A 26,048-nucleotide genomic window follows, 5' to 3' on the forward strand; every position below is an offset into this window, starting at 1 on the left:
GGCTCTTTGCGTCCAAATTGTTCGCCACCTCTGATATATACTAACAAAAAACAGAAATCACCTAGTTATTACAACAACTCAGTTACAAAAAATGCGCCTATGACAGCATTGTGCTCTTGCCCGTTTAATTTGACTTATGTGTTGAATTAAGGAGTGCACTATTAAATTGTGATGCTGCTGTTTTAAAAGGGCAGAACTTGCGCTCTGCTCGGTCCTTACAGGAAAGACCGGAGAGAGGAAAACAAGCAAAGGAGCTGATTTCCCTCTAGTCTCATAGTTGCGTAGTAACACCCTGAGTTGAAATGTCTTATTTATTCTACCGGAACACATTTTTACAGCATTGGTGAGCGTTAGTTTGTGTCATGCTTGTCCTCCAGTAGAAACCATATTTAAAAACAAATATAATTTTTCAATTCGTAAACATTTTTGGAAATGTGCCAGAGAGCTACTCCACAGCACTAAAAATCTGTCTTAAATCTGGTGCCTGCAGGCACCAGGGTGCTCCTTTAGGACAGCTGAGGTGCCTGTGGACCTGTTCTGAAAATAGTCCGCCAGTGCTGGGTCATTGTGATTTTCAACTAAAATTATTTTTTAGTGATTGACTCAATCTGTTAAAGCCTACTTAAAAAAACTAACCTGGTAATAACATTTTAACAACATTATAATGAATTTGTTATTCAAGAAATGCATTTCATAATGGAATAGCGATCCCTTGGTTTTTCACGGTTAACAGTGACCAAAACCATCCACAAAAAGGGAAAGTCTGCAAAGTAGCTGTGCACCTTCATAAAAGCCCCTTAAGGGTTAAACCTACCTTAAGATTACAGCATTAGTGACTGACAGTTCATGACTGTCACCAAATAACAATTCTATGGATCTAAAAATTGATTTATTGTCATTACACAAAAGTAAATCAATATTGGAGGGTTTCTCTTTTTAGTATAAGAAAACAATCAAGAGAGTGGTCAGCTAGCGGCGCACTAGCATTGGGTGTCCTTGAATGGAGACATATCGGCAATTAAATATCTGATTAAATAAGACTGTCCCGAATGTAGCGGTCTCCCACGAGTTGTTGCGCCGAGTCATTCGTTTTATTGCTAATGGATCTTGCGTTGACACAAGGTTCACAGAGGTGGCTTCAAAGAGTTGTTAGCCTAGCCTTTAGCAGTGGGCTGGGCCAGCAGCACCGTTCTTGCCTTCTCCCAGATGCCACCTGGATTGCTTCTGGAACCCTATAATCCCACAAAGCATACGTTGCCTTCTTCCGACTTTCCTCATTGTCCAATTTAATTGACGAATTTATTTTCAATGTAACGAGCTGCTAAAAGCTCGCGGTTGCTATTCTCCCTAGATTGTTTACGGAGGTAGCCCTCTTTTTGACTGAAAGCTTACACAAGCCTATCAGAGTTGTGCAAACAGGCAATCACACCCACCCAACAGAGCGCCCTCCCTAACCTCTCACCACGGTGTGCTGTCCAACAGAACACAGTGCACGATATAATGATATAAATGACATTAAAGACAAAATCGTTTCACTTCCAAATCCGCAAAGAAGTAAACCAGCGATAACCGAGAAGCGAAGTAGCGAGGGGTATCTGTATTGTGAGATGGTCTTACTCCTTTTAGTCAACTGTCAGACATGGCTCATCGAGCAACCATCATCAAATGTGGCTCAGCGCATTAGCTGGGTATTTTAACGAGCAGCTTGATGACAGCAGTTAAGAGATCACGGATTTAAGTATCGCCATTCCAGCGTGGCGCAAAGTATCTGTACTGCTTCGATGAGCTGTGTGTCGTTACCGATGAAGGGGCGACAAACGCAGGTGAACTTGTTGACTCGTTAAATACATAAGATATTTGTATGTCATTTTGATAACGAAGTTAGTGTGTCAATTGCAAACTCATCTCAACAGTTTGCTGTCACAAATATGTCTTCAGATGGCAAAAAAATGCAAATGTTTCAATTCCAAAAATTGGATTATAGATTTAAAAAAATATATGCATAGGCAAGTATATATTCAAGGTTCCAATATCAGCCTTATCAAAAGTATCATTGCGATACTGTCAATTTTACAATTAGTAACTAGAATTTACTATTCTTAAAGGGTTATCACACTGCAAAATATCAGTTCTTACAGATTAAAAGGAAAATACATCTTTAATGATTTTCTCTTAGAAAAAAAACATTGAGGAGCAAAATTGTTTCATAACAAGGATGGTTGAGAATATTGCTCATTAAATGTAGTCTTTCTATTAGAGAACAATACTTTTTTAAAAAGGTAGAAATAATTTACCATCTTACTTACAGAACGGTACTGCTAATTTTCATGATTCTTTTACATATTTGACTAGAGACAGCTTATTTTAACAGCTAAAACAAAAAAATTGAATTTTTTCCCAAACGCATTTCTGCTGAAACTAGTTTCAGGGCGTGAAATGCAACTCAAGTCAGCAATAATTTTGTTTCTTAGGCTCATGGCTTGGGGGAAATTGTCTCTTTTCAGCCACAGAGATGCAGACAATACTTAAAAATATGCCAGTGACAAACTCGCTGGGAAGCTCATGTCATCAACCTCTTTAATTTTCCTTCACTCTGGTCACACTCTCTGGATTGGTCCCTCACTTTCATTCATGACGATATTCACAGTGGCAAACACACACTTGCACACACTCTCATTAATATTCAACAAAGTGCTTTTGTCAGGACACAGTTGAAAGAGAATAGTTGATTAAAGTGTATGCCGGTGCGTGTGTGAGAAGAAGGATAGAGATTAGTGAAGGCTTCTCCGAACGCTGATTTTGAAGTGTCCAGGTGTGTGTGTGTGTGCATGTGTCGCCTCTTGTGGCCAACAGGTGATGATTTCCCCGGAGAGGCATCAGGACCCAATAATCACGACGCGGCACATCAGAATCAGGACGCTGTAATCAGATTGAGTCCAAGTGTGTCTCACAATGTGAGCATCTCCCACTTGCGCAAGCACACACTTCAAATCGCCTCAGGCTTGATATGGTTATTACATGAGTCGCAATGAGTTGTAAAGGGTGATGGATTTTTGGGATGATTGTCGCCTGCTGACAGTTAAAATGTGCAGACACACAAAATTGTCCTGTAGTTGAATACATCGGGTTCCAGTTTCAATGTCGCAGAAACAAAATCAGGCCAGCCAAGTCCATATGAACGCTATCAAACTCATGTAACAGTAATGGAATTTAAGAAAAGATAATTTTGAGAAAATAATTGTAGTTAAAAAAAAAAGTCGCAATCCTGCACTTTAAATTTCTTTTTCTCTGTAGGTTCCCTCTCTATCCCTCTCTTGACCTTACTTTATTTGACCAATCACTTCCGCGTTCAATTTTCTTCCCTGCAGCTGCAGTTTGTCAGGACAAGGACTTCTTTTACTGCATTCTGTGTTTCCACACCAATTCAAGTGGGCTTCTTGAACGAACCACACTCTGCTCTGTTTTCGTGGACAGGAGCCTAATCTTGTAACTCTACTGTCGTTACTACATCACGCTTAACAGCATTCTTCTAGCTACTTATTTGATACAGATCATGAATAACAGTGTCCCCTGATTGTTGACTACTCCAGGACATGATTACATTTAACCATAAAGTACAACTGAATAGAGTTATGGTGGCGCGTTCATAAAAGATTACATATGAAATGCTTTGGGTAATTTTTGTGTCTTGTCAGACAGGTATCTGACCCGGTAGGGCATAAGGTTTTGACCACTAGGCTATGCAAAGCTACTCTAAGCTGCTCTACATGTTGTCCCCTTTTTGCCCGTATTTCTTTTGTAACCAGCATTTAACGGAAGTCAAGAAGAGTAAAGATGTTTGTTTTAGTTAACTTGCAGACCGTTCCCAGTGTCATTACTTCCAAATCACTTCATGGCAACAATAAGTATCCCCAGTAACATTTATTGCGGCAGCCTAGCTCCACCCGGCGTATTAAATATCTCAGTAGTTCTGTATTGGGCAGAACTCCTTCAAAAGGCATCATGTCATAAACATGTTTTATGAGGAATACCTACAAAATGACTTAATAACAAGTATTTTGAAAAATAACAACTCATGGGGTTTTGACCCCAATTTTGCATCCAAGGACTAAAATTAGTGTTAGATATCAATAGCGTTGGTAACCGCAAACTTTGTTTTCCCTTTTCAAGTATAAGAACGCAAACCCTTATTAAGTATTAACTTTATAGGCAAAATGTGTTTACTTAAAGAAAAATGCACAAAGGGAGACATTATTGTTGTCGGGATTGTGTTGTTGCCGCCATATTTCGCGGCCAAGGATGTCTAGTCGTTGTTGATTCCTTGTACAAGTCTTGTCCTGACTCAAGTGTCCAAAAGGGAATTTTTTCCCGTCTTTTTCCTGTTTCATTTACCTGAAATGAATTGGGCTGGACTGAATAAAAAAAGAGGCAGCACATCTGTTTTTGTAGCTTTATTCTGAACGCTGCTGGAAAACATTTGCTTCACGCTTAGGTTTCTGCAGCAAGTGAAGTTTTCCAATTTGATGTAAGCAGTTTATTTTAGAATAAAAATAGTCCCTTTTTGCAAGCCTCATTTTAACTTCAATTTGGCATAGGTGTTTTGCGGGCATTTTGGGAGTAAAGATTTGAACTCCCTGGTGACCAAACGAGAACGTCTAACTCTTCATCTTTTTTCAACGGCCAAGCCATGCATCTTCCCTGGATGTGGTTAACGCTCCAGCTTAAAATGGTTTGCACTCAGCCAACCCCGCCACGCTTCATACAGGTTCCCGATGACGCTTGAACTTGAACTCCCCAGTTTTATTCATTCATTTACTTTTCATTCAAGCTGTCATTTCCTGATAACGGATGAGAAGAAAAGGCGGAAAAGTCTGTGAACAGGTATAGACCACCACTCCCAGATAAAAAGATTTTCCACACTGGCCATCTAGCTTTGTGTTTTTTTCCCCCCTGTTCTATGTTTATTGGAAGTGCAGTTATATGTGTCAAGTATGTGGTGAAGATTCAGACCTCAAAAGTTATTTTCAAAATCCTAATTTTTCTTTCTTTCATTCTATGTCTGCAATTCTATTGGGCATTCAAGCATCATCCTTGCTACTTATTTGTCAAAAAATACAAAGACCCCTCGTAACGTTGTGCTTCGGTTATCGCTGGCTCACCATTTCCCAGATTTTAAATTGAATGGAATTGTCTTTTTTGTCATTGATATTGAATATTGACGGCAAATTCAACAATGGGGGCAGGTTAAGGAGGGGTTTTTGTGTGTGGAGCCCGTGACTGTCCTTGTGCACGACCGTGATAGGATGGTGTATGCTGTCAGTCAAACGGCAGGGCAGACACACAAGCCAATGTGTCACCAAAAACAACTGTGAATCACGGCGACAACTAGTGTTTTAGTGGCTCGTTACAATGAAATCACATTAATCATTTAAATCGGACTCTGCAGAAAGTCAGAAGACCACAATAAAAAGCTGATCACCACCGGGTGTTTCATGGATTATTATCAAGTCCTGAAAGAGACTGAGGCAGCATCTGGAGAGTGAGCATTAGCGAAGCTGCAGGTCTGTCCTATTTCTATGCCTGGGCTACGTAACAACTCTACTACTTTTAAGTGTTCTTTTATCTCTCTTCTTTTCTTTGATAAATACCTGTTTGGCAACTATCACCTTAAGTCGCCAGGAACTTATTAACCTGGGTCTAAGATTAGATTTCGACTCATTTCACGATTACAACACCAACAACAACATCCCAAAGGACATACGAAGACCACCGGGATCTCCCTGGGTTACCTACCCGCCCAACAAGCGACGGAGACGGCGGAGGGAACGTAAACAAAAACGAGGCTCTCGGGGAGGCCTAGCGAAGAAGCTAAAAAGACGACCACACCGACAAGCGCTTCCGAGTATCTTCCTGACCAACGCCAGATCCATCGTACACAAAATCAGTGAGCTTGAGCTGCGGATAGCTACCAACAACTTCGTACGGAATAGCAACATTTTTGTGATTACGGAGTCATGGCTTGACCCGCGGATCCCCGACGCTGCAGTTCAGCTAGCAGGACGCACGCTACACCGATACGACCGCAACGAAGACTCCGGCAAAAAAAGAGGTGGGGGACTATGCATTTACGTACATAATGCGTGGTGCAATAACAGCAGAATCATTGATGCACACTGCTCGCCCGATCTAGAGTTTCTGGCGGTATCGTGTAGACCATTCTATATACCGCGAGAGCTAACTGTGCTCATTGTGATAGCTGTTTACATTCCTCCGGATGCTAACGCTAGCACAGCGCTAAACCTTCTACTCGCTGCCATAAACATTCAACAGCTTGCACACCCCGACGGAGCTTTCATTATCGCTGGCGACTTTAATAAGGCATGTTTAAGGACTGTTCTTCCAAAATTCTATCAACATGTGAACTGTGCAACAAGGGGTGAAAAAACTTTGGACCGCGTTTACAGCAACCTCAAAAACGCATACAAAGCTTCCCCCCTCCCCCACCTAGTAAATTCGGATCACCCATGCCTATCCCTTACCCCCTCATACACCCCCATCCGAAGGAAAACAAAACCTGTAACGAGGACAATACAAACGTGGCCTGAGGAAGCCCTCTCCAAGCTGCAGGACTGTTTTGATCAAACTTGCTGGGAGGTATTTGAACACCATGACCTCCGGAAATTCACTGACACTGTTTAATCCTACATCCGTTACTGCACGGATGAAGTCACAGTATATAAAAAAATCAAAAACTACCCAAATCAAAAACCCTGGATGTCCAGCGAGGTGCGCACCCTCCTCAAACACCGCAACACCGCCTTCAGGTCTGGAGACAAGGCTCTTTACGGGGTGGCCAGGGCTGACCTGAAGAGAGGCATCAAGGAAGCAAAAGCAGCCTACACAAGGAGGATCGAGCACCTCTTCGCTGGAAATGACCCGAGGAGGATGCGGCAGGGCCTCCAACACATCACCAACTTCAGAGGCCACAACCTGGCAACTGTTGAGGCTGAGGCTTCACTAGCTGAGGACCTTAATCAGTTCTTCGCTCGCTTTGAAGCTGGTAGGCCACAAACAGCCACATCACACCCACCAACAACCAGCAGCAACTCCCTCACATTTCAGGAGCACGAAGTTAGGCGTGCGCTGAATACCATAAACCTCAGGAAGGCAACTGGCCCGGATGGAGTACCAGGGAGGGTACTCAGGGACTGTTCCAATCCGCTGGCTGGGGTCTTCACCACCATCTTCAACCGGTCCATGTCACAGGCGACCGTCCCACCTTGCCTCAAAACCTCCACCATCATTCCCATCCCCAAAAAGTCAGCAGTGGAAAGCCTCAACGACTACAGGCCTGTAGCTCTTACGCCTGTGGTCATGAAGTGCTTCGAGAGGTTAGTGTCCCGGCACATCAAAAACTCCCTGCCACTCACACTGGACCCCCACCAGTTTGCCTACAGGGCAAACCGCTCCACTGACGACGCCATAAACACAGCACCTTACACCGTGCTGAAACACCTGGATCACCGGGGGAGCTACGTCAGAATGCTCTTCCTGGACTTCAGCTCAGCCTTCAACACCATTATCCCGGAGATCCTGGTGGAGAAACTTGCACACCTAGGACTCTCTCCCTCCATCTGCCACTGGATAATGGACTTCCTCTCCAACCGCCCACAGTCGGTGAAACTCTGTACCCACGTCTCTCCCACCCTAACACTGAACACTGGCTCCCCCCAAGGTTGTGCACTGAGCCCCCTGCTTTTCACCCTCTACAGCTCCGACTGCTCACCGACCCACCCCACAAACACTATCATTAAGTTCGCTGACGATACCACCTTGATCAGCCTCATCTCTGAAGGGGACGAGGCGGCATACAGGGATGAGGTTGAGTCACTTTCAACGTGGTGTTCGGAAAACCACCTCATATTGAACACCACAAAAACAAAAGAACTGATTCTGGATTTCAGAAGGAATGGCAGGAATCCAGCACCACTCATCATAAAAGGAGACTGTGTAGAGAGAGTCCACTCGTTCAAATTCCTGGGCGTGCACATCTCCGACGACCTCTCCTGGTCTGCAAACACCAGAGCGGTGGTAGGGAAGGCCCAGCAGCGACTGCACTTCCTGAGATTGCTCAGGAAAAATAACCTAAAACAGCAGCTGCAGGTGTCCTTCTACAAAGCCACAGTGGAGAGCATCCTAACATACTGCATCACGGTGTGGTATGCTGGGTGCACAGCAGCAGACAGGAAAAAGCTCCAGAGGATCATCAAAACAGCCCAGAGAATCGTCGGCTCCTCTCTGCCCAGTCTGGAGGACATTGCCTGCTCTCGCTACCTCAGCAGAGCAGAAAACATCATCAAGGACTTTTCTCACCCCGGCCACCATCTCTTCGACCTGCTGCCTTCCGGCAAGCGCTACAGGTCACACAAAGCAAAAACGAACAGACTCAGAGACAGTTTCTTCCCCACAGCCATTACCACCCTAAACAGACACCGCACAAAAACTGAAAACTGTTGCAAAAAAACTACCTCACACGTATGTAAAATGGTACTCACGTACATGCTGTCTGCACTATGTTTGTTCACTGCTCAAACAGACACCGCACAAAAAAAACCTGAAAACTCGTGCCAACACTACCTCATACGAATATAATGTTACTCATGTCTTGTTCTTGCACATGTCGACTGCACTACGTTTAATGCTCAAATTGCACAATGTCTGACCATTTCCTGTTTCATGCTGACTATTTTTGCACTATGATGACTTTGCACCAAATGCAATATTGCACAACCGTTACGATACCAACGTTATCACGACAACCCTGTATGTAACATCCCACATGCCGACATTTCTTGTGTAAATACCATGTAAATTATAACTATAGCCTTATCCCCCTTGTCTTATAACATTATCTTCTCTGTTCCTTTATCTTCTTGCTCATACCTCACTATGGAAGTGTAAAACTGGAGTGTCATGCCCAATTTCGTTGTCACAATATGTTAGCCCATTTGTAACAATGACAATAAAGGTATATTCTATTCTATTCTATTCTATTACCTATAAAACTGATGACCTATATGAGCTACAACTTTTAAGAAATGTTTATATTGGGGATGCGTATATTTTAATCATCACAGAGACCTGGCTCAGCCGAACGAACACGGATGCTAGCGTGCAGCTAGCCAGCCGCTCTCTACATTGATTTCTTACATCAAAAAGAGAAGTCCTCCAATTTTACTATTGCATAATGACAATAAAGACAACTCTTTTAACTGCAATTCTGTGTTTTCTTTTCTTATTTGTAGCTCTATAGTCATTTTTTTGTTACAGTCCTATATAATAAAAGTTACTGATATATAATAAATATTTTTCTCTACTTCCCAGGTTTTGACTATGTCAGGACTTTTTTTGGAATGCAACTCCCGCAGCAAACAAGGGATCACTGGCAATATTGGCATACCTGAAAATATTTAACCCAAACCAATCCAGACATCTTCCAATATAGTTATGATTTTTTTGTATTGGATTATAACCTTCACCACTCAGAACCACCAGTATAGAATGCCATTTGAATATTGCTATCCTAAGTTAACAGTTTGCAGTAGAAGACATGCTTAAAAAAATGTTCAGTGTCTGTGTTCGATTACCCGTCTTAATCACTTTCTTCTTGTTGCCAGTCTCAGATATGGATTTTCTTTCCCACTCTGCCTTGAAGGTTTTCCTTTATTAGTCACCTCTTCACTGTATAAGTTGACATTAGTGATTTGCGGGTACTATTTATCATAGTTTTTAGTTGAGGACCTGAAAGGCGTCCATTTCTCTAACGAGATACTCTAATGTCCCTGTCCTTTTGCTTGGCTGTGCAGCATACTTCTCTTTCTACTCTGGTTAGACTTCAAGCAGACCTGGGCACTCCGGTCCTGGAGGGCCATACGTCCTGCCAGATTTTGAAGTTTGCTCTTCTTTAACTCAGGTGATACAAATTATAACCTCGTTAGCAAGCTAGCAAGTGCTCGTTAACGATACTGGTGATTGGAATCACCTGTATTGGATCAGAGAAACCCTCCAGGACCGGAGCGCCCAGGTCTGGGTTAGAGCCTGTTTCTGCTGTTCTCTGAAGTGAGTAGTAGACCCTATTTTAAGAGATCTTCAGTTTATTGGTGATTTCTTGCATCAAATCGCCTTTATTTTTTAGAATAAGAATATACCGTCAAATTTAGCATTAAAGTTATCTTTTTCAGTTTTTTTAAAAGTATAATACAAATGTCTCCAGATCCTCGACTACCTCGAAGGAAGGTCAGTTTTATTGCTTCTCTTACCAGCTAAATTGTATTCAGCTGTGCTAATGTAATTTCACGAGGGTTTTCTTGTCAACCATTAGCCTTCTTACTCAATTCTAAAACACAACATGCGATTGGAACACTGTACAGGTGGTTGCTGGTTTTCCTTTTTTCTTTTCTTTGTGTCTGTGTTTGTCCTACTGTTGGTAACCCCTCTCGAGGGATATGACCGGGGTAGATAGATAGAAAGAACATTTTGAAGCAACCACAAACTTTTTACGGTAGTATATATATATATATATATATATATAATATTTAAATCCTTGCCTTTTTGAGCTTGATGACAGCTTCCCTGCTCTCAGAGTCAGTGCTGAGCTCAAATATCCCCAGGCCATCTCCATCAGTCAGCCGATAGTTGACCAGCCCGTTGTCCCCCATATCTGGGTCCTTTGCTTTGAGACGACCCACTTCTTCTCCCTCTACTTTGTCTTCCGATACAGACATGGGATACACACCTGCAGGCATGATGACAACGTTATTTATTGAATGACATAAAGCCAGAAAAAAGATTACATAATTTGCACGGGCCACTTCCGCATTTACCCAAGGTATGCGATGTAACTTCCTGTCAGCTTGTAAAGCATTACCAAGAAAAAACTGGAACCAAACTGACAATATACATATCAGTGCACAGACATGACCAGGGGCGATTACCTTTGCAAACAATTTTGATTACATTTCAGTGTGACACCCCACTATTTGAGAACCACTGCGCTAAATCATTTGAGCAATCTGACTGAGAATAGGATGAATTTGGTTTCGACTCAACAGGATTACGATTTAATATGGATAGTTGAATCAATAGGTAAATGAGGCTGAATTTTATATCACCTAAATGAGCTACTGCCTCAACCTTTACTTCAAAGCTTGCTCACCTGATTTCCATTTCCACCTCTGTTTTTCACCATCACAATTTGTTAGTTCATCCTGCCTTCTAAGGTTTGCTGTATCGTTTTTTGATTCAGGCAGTTTTCTTATTGTTTTTGACCAATTTTTACTTTATTGAACATTGTTTTGATTGACTACAGGCATTTTTAAGTACTGTGAGTCTCCTTCTTCCTGTCCAATGAAAACCAAAACATCTTTTTTTGTCTGTTTGTGTGTCTGTTCACCAAGGAAAAGGGCTAAGAAGTTTAGATATGACCACCATTTTTCACATTCAGTCAGGTAGGTTACCTTAGATGTGAAAACGGACCAAAAAAAGATGACTTAGCATTTTTGGTTTTGCTGACTCAGCAGCTTTCCTAGAAGAACATTATGCCAGGGTTTCCGCGGATTCTTGAAAAGTCTTAAAAAGCATTGAATTTCCTATTCCAAAAAAACAAGGCCTAATTGGCATTGAAATGTCTTAATTCCGTTTTCAAAAGTCTTGAAAATGTGAAGCGTTTATAAGATTTATATTTGTTTGAACTAAAAAGATTGAGTAAGGTTTTTCAATAATCTTTTTGTAATAATTCATTGATTTACTTTCATGGACACATTGCGTGACCAAAATAACAGAACTATCAAAACGGTGATGTGGTTTCAGTCGGGACTTCAGAGCAGACGCATGTCTTAGGTCTACCCACATCACACACAGATACCGTATTTTCCGCACTATAGGGCGCACCGGGTTATAGGGCGCACCCCCAAAAAATAGTTTTTGGTCCTATATCTTCCATAGATTATAAGGCGCTACAATGGGAACGTCGACAAAACAGTCAGATGATTCAGTCAAACTGATTACCCCCTTAACATTCCCAAAGCTTACAAAGAAGCAAATACGTGTCGTAGACACGTGCGGATGCGGTGTCCGTACGTTGTGACTCAAATGCATCATTTCAAATATCATTCGGAAGGTTAAAGTCTTGGAATTCAAGAAATGCCAACCATTCCTTAGTTTCTATTTTCTTTTTCGCTCGCAACTTTACTGTGCATATGACAATAAACACTTGGAATTGAGTTTAATTCACTCAACTCATCACAGCAACATCAAGATCGTTCTAAAACAAGATACCGGGAAAATATAAAGCCGCATAGCTCACCTAAGTTCTCACGTTCAATAATGATACGCAATCATGGTCTTCTTACAACCGTGAGTGTAGTAAATCCAGGAGAGTAAAATATTTACAAATACAGACTAATGAAACATGTTTCTTTATGGCGTTGTTTAGCAAGCTTGCTATTCAGTCATCTTTTTCGGCCAATTGCATGGTTTGTTTTGGCCCTCTAGCGTATCCGAGGCTCCAAATAACTTCAGCCAATAGCGATCGATGTAACGGATGATTGACACATCTTTTTCGGCCAATTGCAGGGTTTGTTTTGGCCCTCTAGCGTATCCGAGGCTCAGAATAACTTCAGCCAATAGCGATCGATTTAACGGATGATTGACACATCTTTTTCGGCCAATTGCAGGGTTTGTTTTGGCCCTCTAGCGTATCCAAGGCTCCGAATAACTTCAGCCAATAGCGATCAATTTAACGAATGATTGACACATCTTTTTCAGCCTATTGCAGGGTTTGTTTTGGCCCTCTAGCCAATACGAGGCTCCGAATAACTTTAGTCAATAGCGATTGATTCAAATGATGATTGACACATTGGTTAGCCAATGAAACGCTGGTATATAAATCCCAGCATACACCGCGGACTACTCCACGTTCGGGGGAAAATCGAGTCGGCGGCTATTGTGTAAGTTGCGAGACCTTGCGAATTTAATATTGAGCCATATATAAGGCGCACTGTATTATAAGGCGCATGGTCAGCTTTTGAAAAAAAATAAGACTTTTAGGTGCGCCTTATAGTGCGGAAAATACGGTACTTCGGACAGATACGTTTACTTTGGACCATGGGGAAGTGTAAATTTAATGAGAAAAAGCTGTCCAACAAAAAATTTTCGCCAGGGCTAAAAGGTGTGCAAAGGTGTGCCAGGTAATGTGTAATGAGGCACGGGGTATTGTGTGCAATAAATATATGTGTTTTATTCTTTAGTTTGATTCAATTGTGTTTTTTTTTGGGTCAATTTGGTCTTAAATTTGATTTAAGCTATTGGGACCCTGAGTACTCTGCCAGACCAGAACAATTTTGGCCAGGATAACAACATATTACAAGAAATTGGGCAGGTCAGTCTAAAGGTGAATGACAAAAAAGAGAAATGCCACCCAAAAAAAGTGTTGCATCTCAATGGTGGTGATGCTCCAATGGCGCACAGCTATTCTATTTTGTATTCTTGTTACCTCCCCGTCATCCCCTATTTACTTCTGAATCAAGATGTGAGTCCTTCCCCTATTTGTCATTTTTCTTCCGTTTACCTCCCACAGAAACACTGCCTTTTCCTTTTTGGTGTCCGGCGCATTCTTTCATATGTAAGAGCAGCACTAATGTTTCGTTGTGCAGTATTATTAGCGACACGAGCTGAATTCTTAACTACTATTTCCGAGGCACAAAATCTTCTTTTCAAATCAGCATGTCTTTTTTTGTGGATGGCAGGATTGCGGCTGGTTTCATTTACTTTTCCGGGGCGAAGAGCAAGGCGGCTGAGTTGGCAGCTCAGTAATCTCACAAAAGCAGTTTGTTGGGTAATTGATACGTGCCAGCACCAATATGACAGATCAAGTATATAAAAAAAGAATTTTTCAGAGCCTCGGGCTTGGCTTTTTGTTATCGCTAGATTAGCTGAATTGTATTTAACTCAAGTCTCAATGCGTATTCGACGAATCAGGCTGAGAGGGAAATCAAGACGGAGGAAGTCTTTTAGAACCCCGGAACGCACAGTTATTTTCATGAATCTTTGTTGTTTTATTAAAGGACAAAAGTGACTTTATTTTTATTATTTTCATCTTTAAGCTGCAGTGCTTCTCTGAGAGTGCTAAATATGTAATTAGCATCCCCATTTCTGCCATCTGGAACATTTTTTAATAGGTGCTCCTTCTGCTCCTACTTTAAAAAGGTTAAGACCCATGATACAACTGTGAAGTGGGACGGTTTTTGCAGCTGTTGACTTTTGTACACTATTTCAAATGATGTATGTGTGTCTGTGCATACATATTATATAAACATATTTCAAGTCCATAAAGTGCACATAAGAGTCTAAAAATGCCCTTAAGGTTGAGCGCCCACTCCCGAGAATGGAAGTTCACAGGTTTGAGCCTTGGCAGAGTCTAGAAATTCAACATTTCAGGGTGAAGTCCCATGTTTTTGTGAGAGCGTTCACATTTGCAATTAAATGTGACTTCTCTGCGTCTCCTGTGTCTTTCAAGCGTCTCTTGTTTGATTCCCATCATATCCTGCTTGCGCGTAAGAGGACACATGATGTCACATGCAATGCATTGTTAGAGGAAGTGTTCATGGATTCCAGCTTCATAGCGTATCTAGCAATTTGAAAGTTGTTGTGCTGCTGAAGGCTAAAGAGAGTTGTCCCCCAAATATAAATCAAATCCGAAACTTCACTTTCTCTCCATTGAATGCTTTCCGTTTTTTCGTCTGCCATGGTGTGTTGATTTCTTTGAGAACATGGAAACCAGGCACCTGAATTGAAGATAAATGAATCGAAGGTGGAGGAAGCTGAAAACGAAATCCGACTAGTTTTAACAGTGTAATCAATACTTAAATTAACCACAACGAAACTCCTTTTTGCTACCACTGTATTTTCAAATACGCACACTTGTACCAATAACCACCCCCCCTGCATGAAAATGTCCTCCTTCGCGACACAAACGTTACTAAAAAAATCTACATATGTATTCTTGAGGGAAAATGTAATGTAAAACCTTGTCCGTGCGATTTCATGCAAGGCGAGGGCACCTGAGCCTTATCAGGCGGGTGCGCCTCCAATAGTGTTAAATTCTGAAATACATCAAACAAATGGCCACAAAAGATGACCTGCTGAGTGACTGTCTTGGGGAGCAGACATTGATGAGAGTGTAGAGGAAAAAGAGCAGACATCACGGAATGACAAGCCCCTTAATGGAATTTACTACCAGCAGATAGCGGAGGTGGCTAACATCGAGAAATCCTTCCAGGGGCTGGAAAATGCAGGACTGACCGACAGCGCAGAAGCTCTGATCATGGCAGCAAAATAACATGCTGTAAGCACAAGAGCCATAGAGGCCATGATCTACCAGAGAAGATCAGACCCAAGGTGCAGACCATGGAACAACACCATTTAAACAGTCCAGCACATCATGGCAGGGTTTAAGATGCTAGCTGGATTAGCGTACATGAAGAGGCACTAGCAAATAGCTGGGATTGTATACAGGAACATCTGCAAACCAGTATGGCATAAAAGTACCCAAATACCAGTGTGCCATACCACAGAAAGTTGCCGAGAACAACATGGCCAAGATCATGGAACTTTAGTTTAAAGACTGACTAGCAGGCCCTGGCTAACCAACCAGACATATTTGTGGTGGACAAAGAGCAGAAGAGAGCAGTGATAATAGATGCGGCAATCCCAGCTGACACCAATATCATGAAAAAGGAACACGACAAACTGAAGAAGTACCAAGGTTTGAAAGAGCAGCTTGAACAGATGTGGAAGATCAAGGCAAGCGTGATAGTGGGACCACTAGGGGCAATAAACCCCAAACTGGAAGAGTGGCTCCTACAGATTACAGGAACATTATCTGAAGCCTCAGTCTTGAAGAGTGCTGTCTTAAAAACAGCTTTTATACTGCACAGAACCTTCAAACTCCCAGGCCTCTAATAGAGGACCCAAGTCTGAGGATGACACAAATACCACTGCGCCAGGGGTGAGGATTTTTTTTTATAAATATACAGTGTATATGTACACAAACACAGTGTCATGACTGATGCATTACAAAAGGACGCATTCCTAGAAGGCAATTCCTTTTCTCTGTAATACTGTAACGTTTTATTAATACCATTTTGTAAAACTACTGTGGTTACTACCTGGTGTGTTACTGTGCTATTCCGTGTCTTGTTAAATGCAGGTCATGATTTACTCATCACTTATGTTGTGAGTTAAAACCCTTGATCCATAACACATTCTCTTCAAGGTGGGCCTGTTTATATATACCTACAAAGTACAACTAAATACAGTTCTGGTGGCGCAGTCTCAACCGCAGAATGTGTTGACGCTGAATTTCTCCCCATGGAGATATTCTACGTACCGTATATTTTTTTGGAGAGAATGCCCGTGTTGGGTGATTTATATGTGAAGCCTGTGGAAACATGGGAGGTGCAAGGGGCAGTGAAAGAAATGAAAGGGGGGAAGGCACCTGGGTTGGATGGTTGTACTGCTGAATTCCTGAAAAAAGGTGGCACAGCTATGATTGACTGGTTAGTACGCTTGTTGAATGTATGCTTTTTAAGTGGTGTGGTTCCTGTTGATTGGTCTAGTGCATGTGTGGTGCCATTGTATAAGGGTAAAGGTGATAAGTAAGAATGTAGCAATTCGAGAGGTATCAGTTTGTTGTCTGTGCCGGGTAAGCTGTATGGAAGAGTCTTGATTAAGAGAGTGAGAGAAAGAACGAATAAGGTAGTGATGAAGGAGCAGAGTGGTTTCAGGAAAGGAAGAGGATGTTTGCATCAGGTGTTTGCAGTACGACAGGTGTGTGAGAAATATTTTGCAAAGGATGTTTGTAAGGATGTTTATTTGGCTTTCATGGACTTGGAAAAGGCGTATGACAGAGTTGATAGGGAGGCGTTGTGGCAAGTGATGGTGATGTATGGAGTGGGTGGAAAGTTCTTGGAAGCATCGAAGAGTTTTTATTTGAACAGTAGAGCATGTGTAAGAGTAGGGAGTGAGACAAGTGAGTGGTTCCCTGTGTTGACTGGTGTGAGACAGGGGTGTGTGATGTCACCATCGCTGTTTAATGTGTACATGGATGGTGTGGTGAGAGAGGTGAATGCAAGAGTATTTGGCAGAGGTGTAGACATGATGGACAACAGTGGAACAGGGTGGCAGGTAAGTCAGTTGTTGTTTGCAGATGACACAGCACTTGTGGCTGATTCTGAAGAAAACATTGAGAAGGTTGGTAACAGAGTTTGGAAGAGTATGTGATAGGCGTAAGTTATGTTAATGTTGGGAAGAGTAAGGTGATGAAGTGTTCACGTGATGGAGTGGGCATGATGTTAGAAATCAGGTTGCATGGACAGGTGCTGGAAGAAGTTGAAAGGTTTAGGTACTTGGGTTGTGATGTGGCTGCAGTTGGTGGAATGGAGTGTGAGGTATTGCACAGAGGGAATCAATGAAGCAAGGTTTTGGGTGCTCTGAGGAGAGTGATGAACAACAAGAGTATGAGTATGGATGTTTAGAGGGGACTGTATGAGAGTGTGATTGTACCGACTGTTTTGCATGGTGCAGAGACTTGGAGCCTGAATGCAGATTCAAGAAGGAAGTTGAATGTTTTTGAGATGAATTGTTTGAGGACTATGTTAGGAGTGACAAGATTGGATAGACTGAGAAATGAAATTGTGAGAGACAGAACTGGAGTAGTCATGGAACTGAGCAAGCGTGTTGATAAGAGAGTACTCGGTTGGTTTGGACACATGGAGAGGATGGATGAGGAGTGAATGTTGAATAGGATCTACAGAGCAGAAGTCAATGGAAGGAGACCAAGAGGAAGGCTGCGATTGACGTGGATGGATAGTGTTATGAGTGCACTGCAGGAAAGAGGTCTAAACATAATGGAAGCTAGAGCTCTTGTTGGTGATAGAAAGGAGTGGAGAGGTGTTGTGAAAGGATAGTGGGATTGTGGACACGTTCTTAAGGATGGGCTGAGCACCCGTATGATGCGGCAGGGGTAAACCAGTGAAAGCTGTCGGGCCCTGCTGTTGAACAAAAGAGTGTGTTGTGTCACCCTGACCCGAGTGACAGGGCCGCTTTCTGGTGTCCCATTTCATCTGGAGGGACGAAAGCATGACCAACTTGGGTGCCGAGGTGCCTAACTTGTTTGGGTGTTTGGGCAATTGGGTTGGCCATGGTCTAAAAATGTTTGTGTTTTTTTTGCTATTTATTTCCCTTTTATTTTCTTTGTTCTTGTATGTGTGTGTCTTGCTGTCGGTCACCCCTCTTGAGGGATATGACCAAGGTAGATAGATAGATAGATAGATAGATAGATAGATAGATAGTATATTTACAACTATGAATCACTGAGATCAAGGAGTCGAATTATATGTGCATAGTTGGTTGTGTGGCAGCAGTAGAATATGCAGGCAGAGCATGGCGAGAGGGTGTAGCTCAGGGGTCGGGAACCTAAGGCTCGCGAGCCATATATGGCTCTTTCTATGAGTATCTGTGGCTCAGAGACAAATTTGATTGCATGCAAAATTTCTCCATCTTGTTCAAAACTTAGCTGTCAATCCTATTCAGGTACACGCAAAGCCAAACCAAAGCTAAGTGTAATGACATTACTTCGCAGTATATATAGGGCACGTTTTTCACTACAATTTACAGTCAAGGTGTCACACAAAAAAAGGGGGAAAAAAACTCGTTTTGGCTGTACAACGCTAAAGAATCCTTTATATAAAAGTTCACTATGTAATCTGTGTTCAGTGTTCAGATACCTTATGATGAATCCACAGAACTGTAAATACGCCAAAACACCGGAAGAGAACTGAGTCATTTGATTGGGTGAGTGGGAGGGATGGGTGGAGCTATGCAAAAAGTGCAAGCACTCCCTCCCATCTCTCGCCCTACGCCGTCTGCGCCAAAAGTGAGCTCATCAGGCTCACTATTTGCAGAATGTTGTGACGTTTTTACACAATAACTGCTTGCATCTGGTTTTGAAAGCAATATGTACGAAAAAAAGGGTCAAAAGGAGTTTAACCGATCTTGAGTAATTGTGAGAAAGAGACAAGTTTAAAGTGGTATATTTGTTGATTTTGGGACAGGGGCTCTGGCATTATTCTCTTTTCATAATTTTTATCAAATCATCAAAAATAAATGTGCTGAAGACCAAGCTTTTGTCTGGGGCGTGGGTTTAGCAATTTAGTAAATTTGTCTCATAATATATGGTGTGGCTCTTTCCCAAAATAAAATTATTATTTTTTGCTTTTATGGCTCTTTGAGTCAAAAAGGTTCCCGACCCCTGGTGTAGCTTATACAGGATCAACAAACCAATGGGTAATTAGTAAGGCAAACATGAGCACAACTTTTACTATTTTCTATATGTAAATTACTTTTTGCAATACACCAATGCCTGAAGAAAAAAAATACGTCTTGGGCACTGCCCATAAGATGGAGAAAGAGATATTCGAGTGGTATGAAACCAGAAACAAAATTTATAGGGAGACTTGTCTCAGCGTTCCTCTCCAATCTCAGGATTGCACAAGGAAGGAAATATAAGGGTTGGTGTACGCATTTTCTTCTATTTCTTTTATTATGTGGTTAATTTAAAGCAGTTTTAGGGGGTTGCATTCTATGCCAGTAAATACCTTAATTTTCAAGTTACTTTACGTAAGTAACATGCTACTTTTCGGTGTCAATAATTTGGGGGCAAATTTAATTAATTTTTAAATTAAGTTAACGCATAACTGTAACTAATAACTGCTTTTCAGTAACATATGAACACTGTATACACATTCATATATAACAATAATAATTCATTGGAAATCGTGTGAAGAAAGACTCACTCTGCGGGAACTTGGGTGGGTTGTCATTGACATCTGTGAGCGTGATCTTGACTTCAGTGGTCCCCGACAGGCCGCCCATGTGGCCACCCATGTCCTTGGCCTGGATCACAACATCATACTCTTGCCGGGCCTCACGGTCCATGTCGGGTAGCGCCGTACGGATAATGCCTGAATGAATGAATAAATGCTTTTCAGTGCAGGTAAAACTAATTAAAAGGTAAAATTGTGGTAAATGGGGAAGCCCGAGGGTCAAACTTACCTCAAGACTAAATGACTGTAACAAAATAACAACTATGGATCTACAATTAAAAACAGAACACAGAATTGAAGTTGAATGGACTTTATTGTCAGGCTCGGCAGGGTGAATTAAGAGAGTTGTTATCCTAACCGTAGGGGTAGCAGTGGACCGGACCTGCAGGCTCGGTTTTGCCTTTTCCACAACTCCACCCAAGTCTATTACCGGACCTCATAACAATCCATGGATCACTCGCTGGTGATCACCCTTTCTTTGCGCACTTCTGACTTTCCTTCGAGTCTGATTTAATTTTTTCTATGTAACAAGCCTCTAAAATCTAGCGGCTGCAATGCTTCCTAGTTTGTTTTGGGTTAAGACACTGACTTCCCATCCTGCTGTTTGACTGATAGCATACATCAGCCAATCAAAGTTGTGCACAGAGAGTCACCCCCATCCAATACACATAGTGTCGTATTGTGGAGCCACCTGGGGTAGTCGTTTGGCGCGCTGGAGCGCGCTTTCTGATTGGATGGTGTTCCCCACTTAAGCTGTCAGCGTCCAGAGATGGACGTTCGAGTGTACTCCTCGTATCTCTGAGTGTGACTCCAGATTACAAGGTACTCACGACTTCTCTTGCATGATTCATGCCTGCCTCTCGTTTTTTGACCTATTTCCGTTACAAGTTTTGCGACCTACTCTCCCGCCCCGGCCATCGACTTACCCGCTACGCTGCACCTTACGTCTTCCGTCACGGAGCTGCCGTTCCGCCCGAAGAGGCTTTCGACCAACAAGCGCCGACGTCCCAAGCCTGCTCCAACGATCCTTTCTAATAAAAACTCTGAAACTAACGCTATTGGTTCCGAGAGTCTGTTCTGGTTCATGACACATAGCCCTCCCTAACCTGCCCCTGTGGCAGCATTTGCTGTGTGTTGCCTGCTCTGAACACAAAGCATGAAACATTAATATCAATGAATAAAGACAATTCAATTCAAAATCCGCAAAGCAGTGAACCAGTGATAAGTAGTGAGGGGTTTCTGTATACAATTTATAATAATAAATATAATGAATATGTTGTCTCCCTCCAGCAGTTACTTAAAATTGTCAAGGCCCTTATTTGTCCTAAATAACGGTTTCAAAACAAGGTGCGATCAAACTTCTTTTGTAAAAATGTCACAAAATACTGCAAACAATAACATCAACGTATTTACCAGCAGTTCAGACGGCGCTGGGCGAGGATGGAGCACGCTCCCAGTGAATAGCTTCGTCCATTCCTTCCCCCCACCCAATCAAAATGCATTAAGTTCTTTGCTGAACCTTTTGGGTGATCAAAATTTGTTCGGTGGCTCTACATCATAAAGTGTCTCAACAATGAACATAGATTGTTTAATGAGCTTTCATACAATATACTGCCAAAATGGGTCCGTTGGTATGACACCTTGACTGTAAACTGTAAAACCTAAAATCCCAATCTAAGACGAACCTAAAGTAAATTGAATGCCGTTCATCAACTATTTGGAGAATTTGGATGGTTTTGGTCAACTTTGAAAGGTAACACTCTGTAGTTTTGTCCCAAAATAAAATATAATTGTAAGTACTACTATTATTGAGTAATCTGAGTTAGTACACACAGAAACAGAAGGTTTTTATTCTCGCCTGAACCATGTGTAAATCATCATGTGAATCGGTAGTTATTGACTTAAGTTATTCAGAAGTAAAGAAGGCAGGTCTTTTTAGCATTTACAGCCCTTATGGGACCGTAAAACAAAGCCTGCAATTGGCCAAAAAAGTCGCAATCACAAGTTAGGTTGCTAATGGCCTAAAGAAAATTATTTTTACTAGTCTTTTTATTTGTAAACGGAAATTATGGAGCTAAACAGACTGCGCGCAACAAGGAACGTCCGTCAATGCAGAGAGGCTTTTCGGCATATTTTTTTTATCTGTCGACTTTACCGTGTGTTTTGGAGTAAATTTCATATTATACTCTCACGGATGTAAGGAGCCCAAAGTTGCACATCAAATGTGATGGCTGCAAGATGACATCTTTGGTGAGCCACACTGGCTTTACAGTTTTCAGGTATCTTGTTTCAGACTGATCGCGATGTTTCTGTGTTTAACAGTCATCATATGTTGAGCTTTCCAATGATATGTGGCATGACATATTTCAGCGACTGGTGACATTGTACAGAAACGTATGTGACTCAACAGTTCGAAACGTTAAAAGGGTTGAAATTGTGCTCTATATAGTGGACTGAACCCCGAGAAGTCTATATTGTCTCTGCATTGCACGAGCGACAATGGGATCCTCATGCAAAAATTGAGTAAATAATTTCACAAGCTTAATTTAATCTCAGAGCCATATGTACTCATGAAAAGAGCCATATCTGGTAGGTTGCTGATCCCTGCACTAAAGGTTGCTTTAATCGACAACAAAATGTTAATAGAAACGGTTTCTGTGTGGTATGTGGGTGGAGCTTGATGAGAAATTTAATGTTTCGCGATTAAATGAAGCAGCAATCCTACCATAACTGAAAAGATCTACATCAGGAGATGCGGAATGGTAGATTGAGCAGTTTGGTCACTCTGAGTCTCTGTAGCCTGTTTTTTTCCTTCTTTCGGTTGGACTACACAATACAGTGACATCTAGTGGTCAAATAATACACACTGTCCCTTAAATGTAGGTACAGGTCTAGCGCATTAAGGATTGATTTATTACTGAGTGATTGATTTATTTTCACATGAATTCTTAATGTTTATATTTTGAGATCTTATTTTCAAATTAAGCAAATATATTTGTGAAGAGGAGAATGTTTTTTCAACTGAGCTTTTCTTGTGGAAAACCCGATTCAGTCTAACCTTACTTGGATCCTAGCTCTGGCGGCCCTCAAGTAAATTGAGTTTGAGACAACTGATCTAGATGTAATGAGAAATGAATTTGATCTGTGGTAGATGGAATGACTAAATATTATTATCCTTAATTACTTTATATTTACTTACTTAATATTACAGGGTTTACCATGGTGCGTGGACAGAGATGGCAGCAAAGTTTGAATGAGAATAACAGAATGAGAGAATTGACTGACCCTGAGTTTATCCTTGGCTACCAAATTTCAACCAGGTGTAAAAGACAGATGGACCTCACTAAATTGCCAAAAGTTCGACTTTTCATGGTGTATTGTAGGCGGAACAAGGCGACAAATTTGATTACTCACCTTCCCAAAAAAAGTACTCTCTGTTAACTTCTTTCATATCGACTTCCCTACTTGAATTTTCTTCCTATTGCAAATTTAAAGCAGGTGTCCAAGACAGATGGATGGTGCTAAATTGCCAACTTAATAACTTTCCTTTATGGTGATTGGACAGAGAATGGCAGCATGATTCGCCAAAGAAGAAATTGTTCAACTTCTGTCGTGCCTGGACAGACTACTTTGACACTTAAAACGATTGCAACTAAAAGTAAAATAGATTAATTAGACTGGTAGCTCTCAACCTTTTCTGAAGTGATGTAACCCTTGAGAAATATATTTAGCTAAATAAAACTAATCAGAAGGATACTTTTTTTTTGTATCACTATACTTTTTGTGCATAACGCACACTCATCACTCACCCGCACACCTAATTTTTGATTAACCCTTTAACAATCCTGCAAAACTCGCCTAAAATCCTAATCTAAGATTTACTCAAAGTAATTTGATAGCTTTTCTTAAACTGTTTAGTTGGGTTTCTTTTGAAATGTAACACTGTAAAGTATTGTCCCCAACTGAAAAGAATATTACTGTGAGTGCTACTGTCATTGAATATCCTAAGTTGGACTACATAGAAATGGGTTTTTATTGTTGCCATAATGCAATTAAATGTCTGCATATGAGTGTAGCATGGGCACCGTAGCTGGAAAACAGCTGGGACAATAGTATGAAGCTTTACCTTATGGGTATGTTTCAGTGTTTCCAAGAGCGGTCATTTGGAGACGACGAGTGCTCAGCTCTAAAACCTCCTCAACCATGTATTTGACTTTGGCCTATTCTTAGACATAGTAAAATAGTTGTAAATGTTTGACTTCTCTTTCCAGAAATCAATCAATGATTGTGCACACTTGCGCGTAATAACGATGCGGAGACATGAATCACGAGTGGATTTACGCAGATTTATTTAAGCTTTGATTTGAATACGCACCCTGATTGTGCGTAAATTTATGTTGGGAATTTATTGCGTAACCAATGTGTCATCATTTGAGTCGGTCACTACTGGCTAAAGGTATTCAGAGCTAAACGAGGCGATGTCCGTTTTATCAATACAGTCCCTCTTCGGCTATTGCGGGCTGTGGGCCGTGAAAAAAGCTGAGACTAACTGCTATATTGGAAATAATTTTGTCTTTTTCTTTGCAAACGGAAATTATGGCGCGAAACACACGAATTGCAACAAGGAACGTCCAACGATAAAGAAATGTTTTAGGCGGATTCTTTTTTATCTATCAGCACTATTGTGTGTTTTGGAATAAATATTTTACACAGTTGGATTCCCTGGACTCTTGTGGATGTAACAAAACACTGCGCGGAGAATCGTATCATGAGCTGACTACATGGGGACATTAATTGTGGGCTCAGTGGCTTTAAGCTGAGAAAAAGTAAAACTGAAAATCATCCTGATTTTTTAACGTTCCAACGGGCCGTCGGGCTGTTGAGAAGCAAATGCGTGTCTGTACGATGGCACCAGTCACTTAAATACGTCATGCCACATACTATTTGAAGGCTTAAACTTTTGTTACTTATAAAATGCTGACAATTTGAAAATGTACTCATCACAGAAACATCGTGATCAGTCTGAAACAAGATACGCGAAAACTATAAAGCAGGTTCTTCATGTGCCCCAGTGGGTTTTCACTGGGCACTTTGGTTTTCTCTTAGTCGTAAACACATGCATGAACAATTGATTGGCAAGTCCAGGTTGATTGAAAGTGTCTGTTAAATGAAACGTAATACTATTATTTTGTTTATTTAAAATTTCACATACCCCGTTGGGTGCCTGCATATTGCTGAACAGGACAGATGGCAAATGTTTAACAGCAAAAGTTGGAATTGAAACCATCGACTAAGGCCAGGAAAAGTAAACAGCTTTGGTTGATTCCTCATACAGTAACTAAGCTAATGACTTGGCTCCAATTATAACTGAAAAGGCTTTTCCAGGGCAGTTCAGCCAATCGCCACCCGTGTTGGGACGAACGCTTTATAAAAGAACACATTCTCAGAACACAGTTACTTTTTTATATAACGAGTACTGTAACGAGTAACTAATAATTTTCTCTACCTCTACTGCTGTCACAACATGATGCGTTACTGCGTTATTCCATTACTATTGATCCACCAACAACATTTATGAAAAGCAGGCATGTTTATACATACTAATAAAGTACAACTAAATACAGTTATGGCAACATGTCACAAGCACAGATTATAAGGTGCTGAGTTTCTCCTCATGAAGATATTCTTGAGGGACAAACAGAAATGGTGGATCCAACTGGATGTTTGATCTTACAGTACACACAGTTCAGTGTTTTTCCCCGAATTGCTTAGTCCACGTATTGAATGGATTTGGGAAGTACAGTACATAAACATGCCTGATTAAAGTCGCCGGCGACGATAAAAGCTCCGTTGGGGTGTGCAAGCTGCTGTTTATTGATAGCAGCGGGCAGGAGATTTAGCGCTATGCTAACGTTAGCATAAACAGCAAGCACAATGACCACAGTTAGCTCTCCCGGTAGATAGAAGTGTCTGCACGATACTGCTAGAAACTCCATATTCATATCGAGTGAGCAGTGTGTGTCAATGATTCGGCTGTTATTGTAGCGCGTAGTCTCCAACCCCTGTTTTTACCGGAGTCTCCGTCTCGTTCGTGCTGGTGAAGCG

At 41.5% G+C, this 26,048-nt stretch overlaps 1 protein-coding gene and 1 long non-coding RNA gene across 5 annotated transcripts in view; one reads left to right on the top strand and one right to left on the bottom strand.

Annotated features, from left to right (window-relative positions):
* cdh11 (cadherin 11, type 2, OB-cadherin (osteoblast)) overlaps positions 1-26,048 on the bottom strand; it is a 171,392-nt gene that overhangs the window by 21,584 nt on the left and 123,760 nt on the right. For all 4 annotated transcript variants that reach the window (XM_088351128.1, XM_088351126.1, XM_088351125.1 and 1 more), the window contains 2 exons: positions 19,914-20,081; positions 10,608-10,795 (listed from right to left, as the gene is read on the bottom strand). In XM_088351128.1, the coding sequence (XP_088207254.1) occupies positions 10,608-10,795; positions 19,914-20,081 (356 nt within the window). The remainder of the gene's footprint in view (positions 1-10,607; positions 10,796-19,913; positions 20,082-26,048) is intronic.
* Positions 10,103-26,048, top strand: part of LOC148353518 (uncharacterized) — a 53,705-nt gene continuing 37,759 nt past the window's right edge. The window contains exon 1 of the long non-coding RNA XR_015852425.1: positions 10,103-10,296. This is a non-coding gene — a long non-coding RNA (uncharacterized LOC148353518). The remainder of the gene's footprint in view (positions 10,297-26,048) is intronic.

Source organism: Urocampus carinirostris, chromosome 13 (genome assembly GCF_059441175.1).
Source record: "Urocampus carinirostris isolate Australia breed hairy pipefish chromosome 13, RoL_Ucar_1.0, whole genome shotgun sequence".
Classification (NCBI taxonomy): Eukaryota; Metazoa; Chordata; class Actinopteri; order Syngnathiformes; family Syngnathidae; genus Urocampus; species Urocampus carinirostris.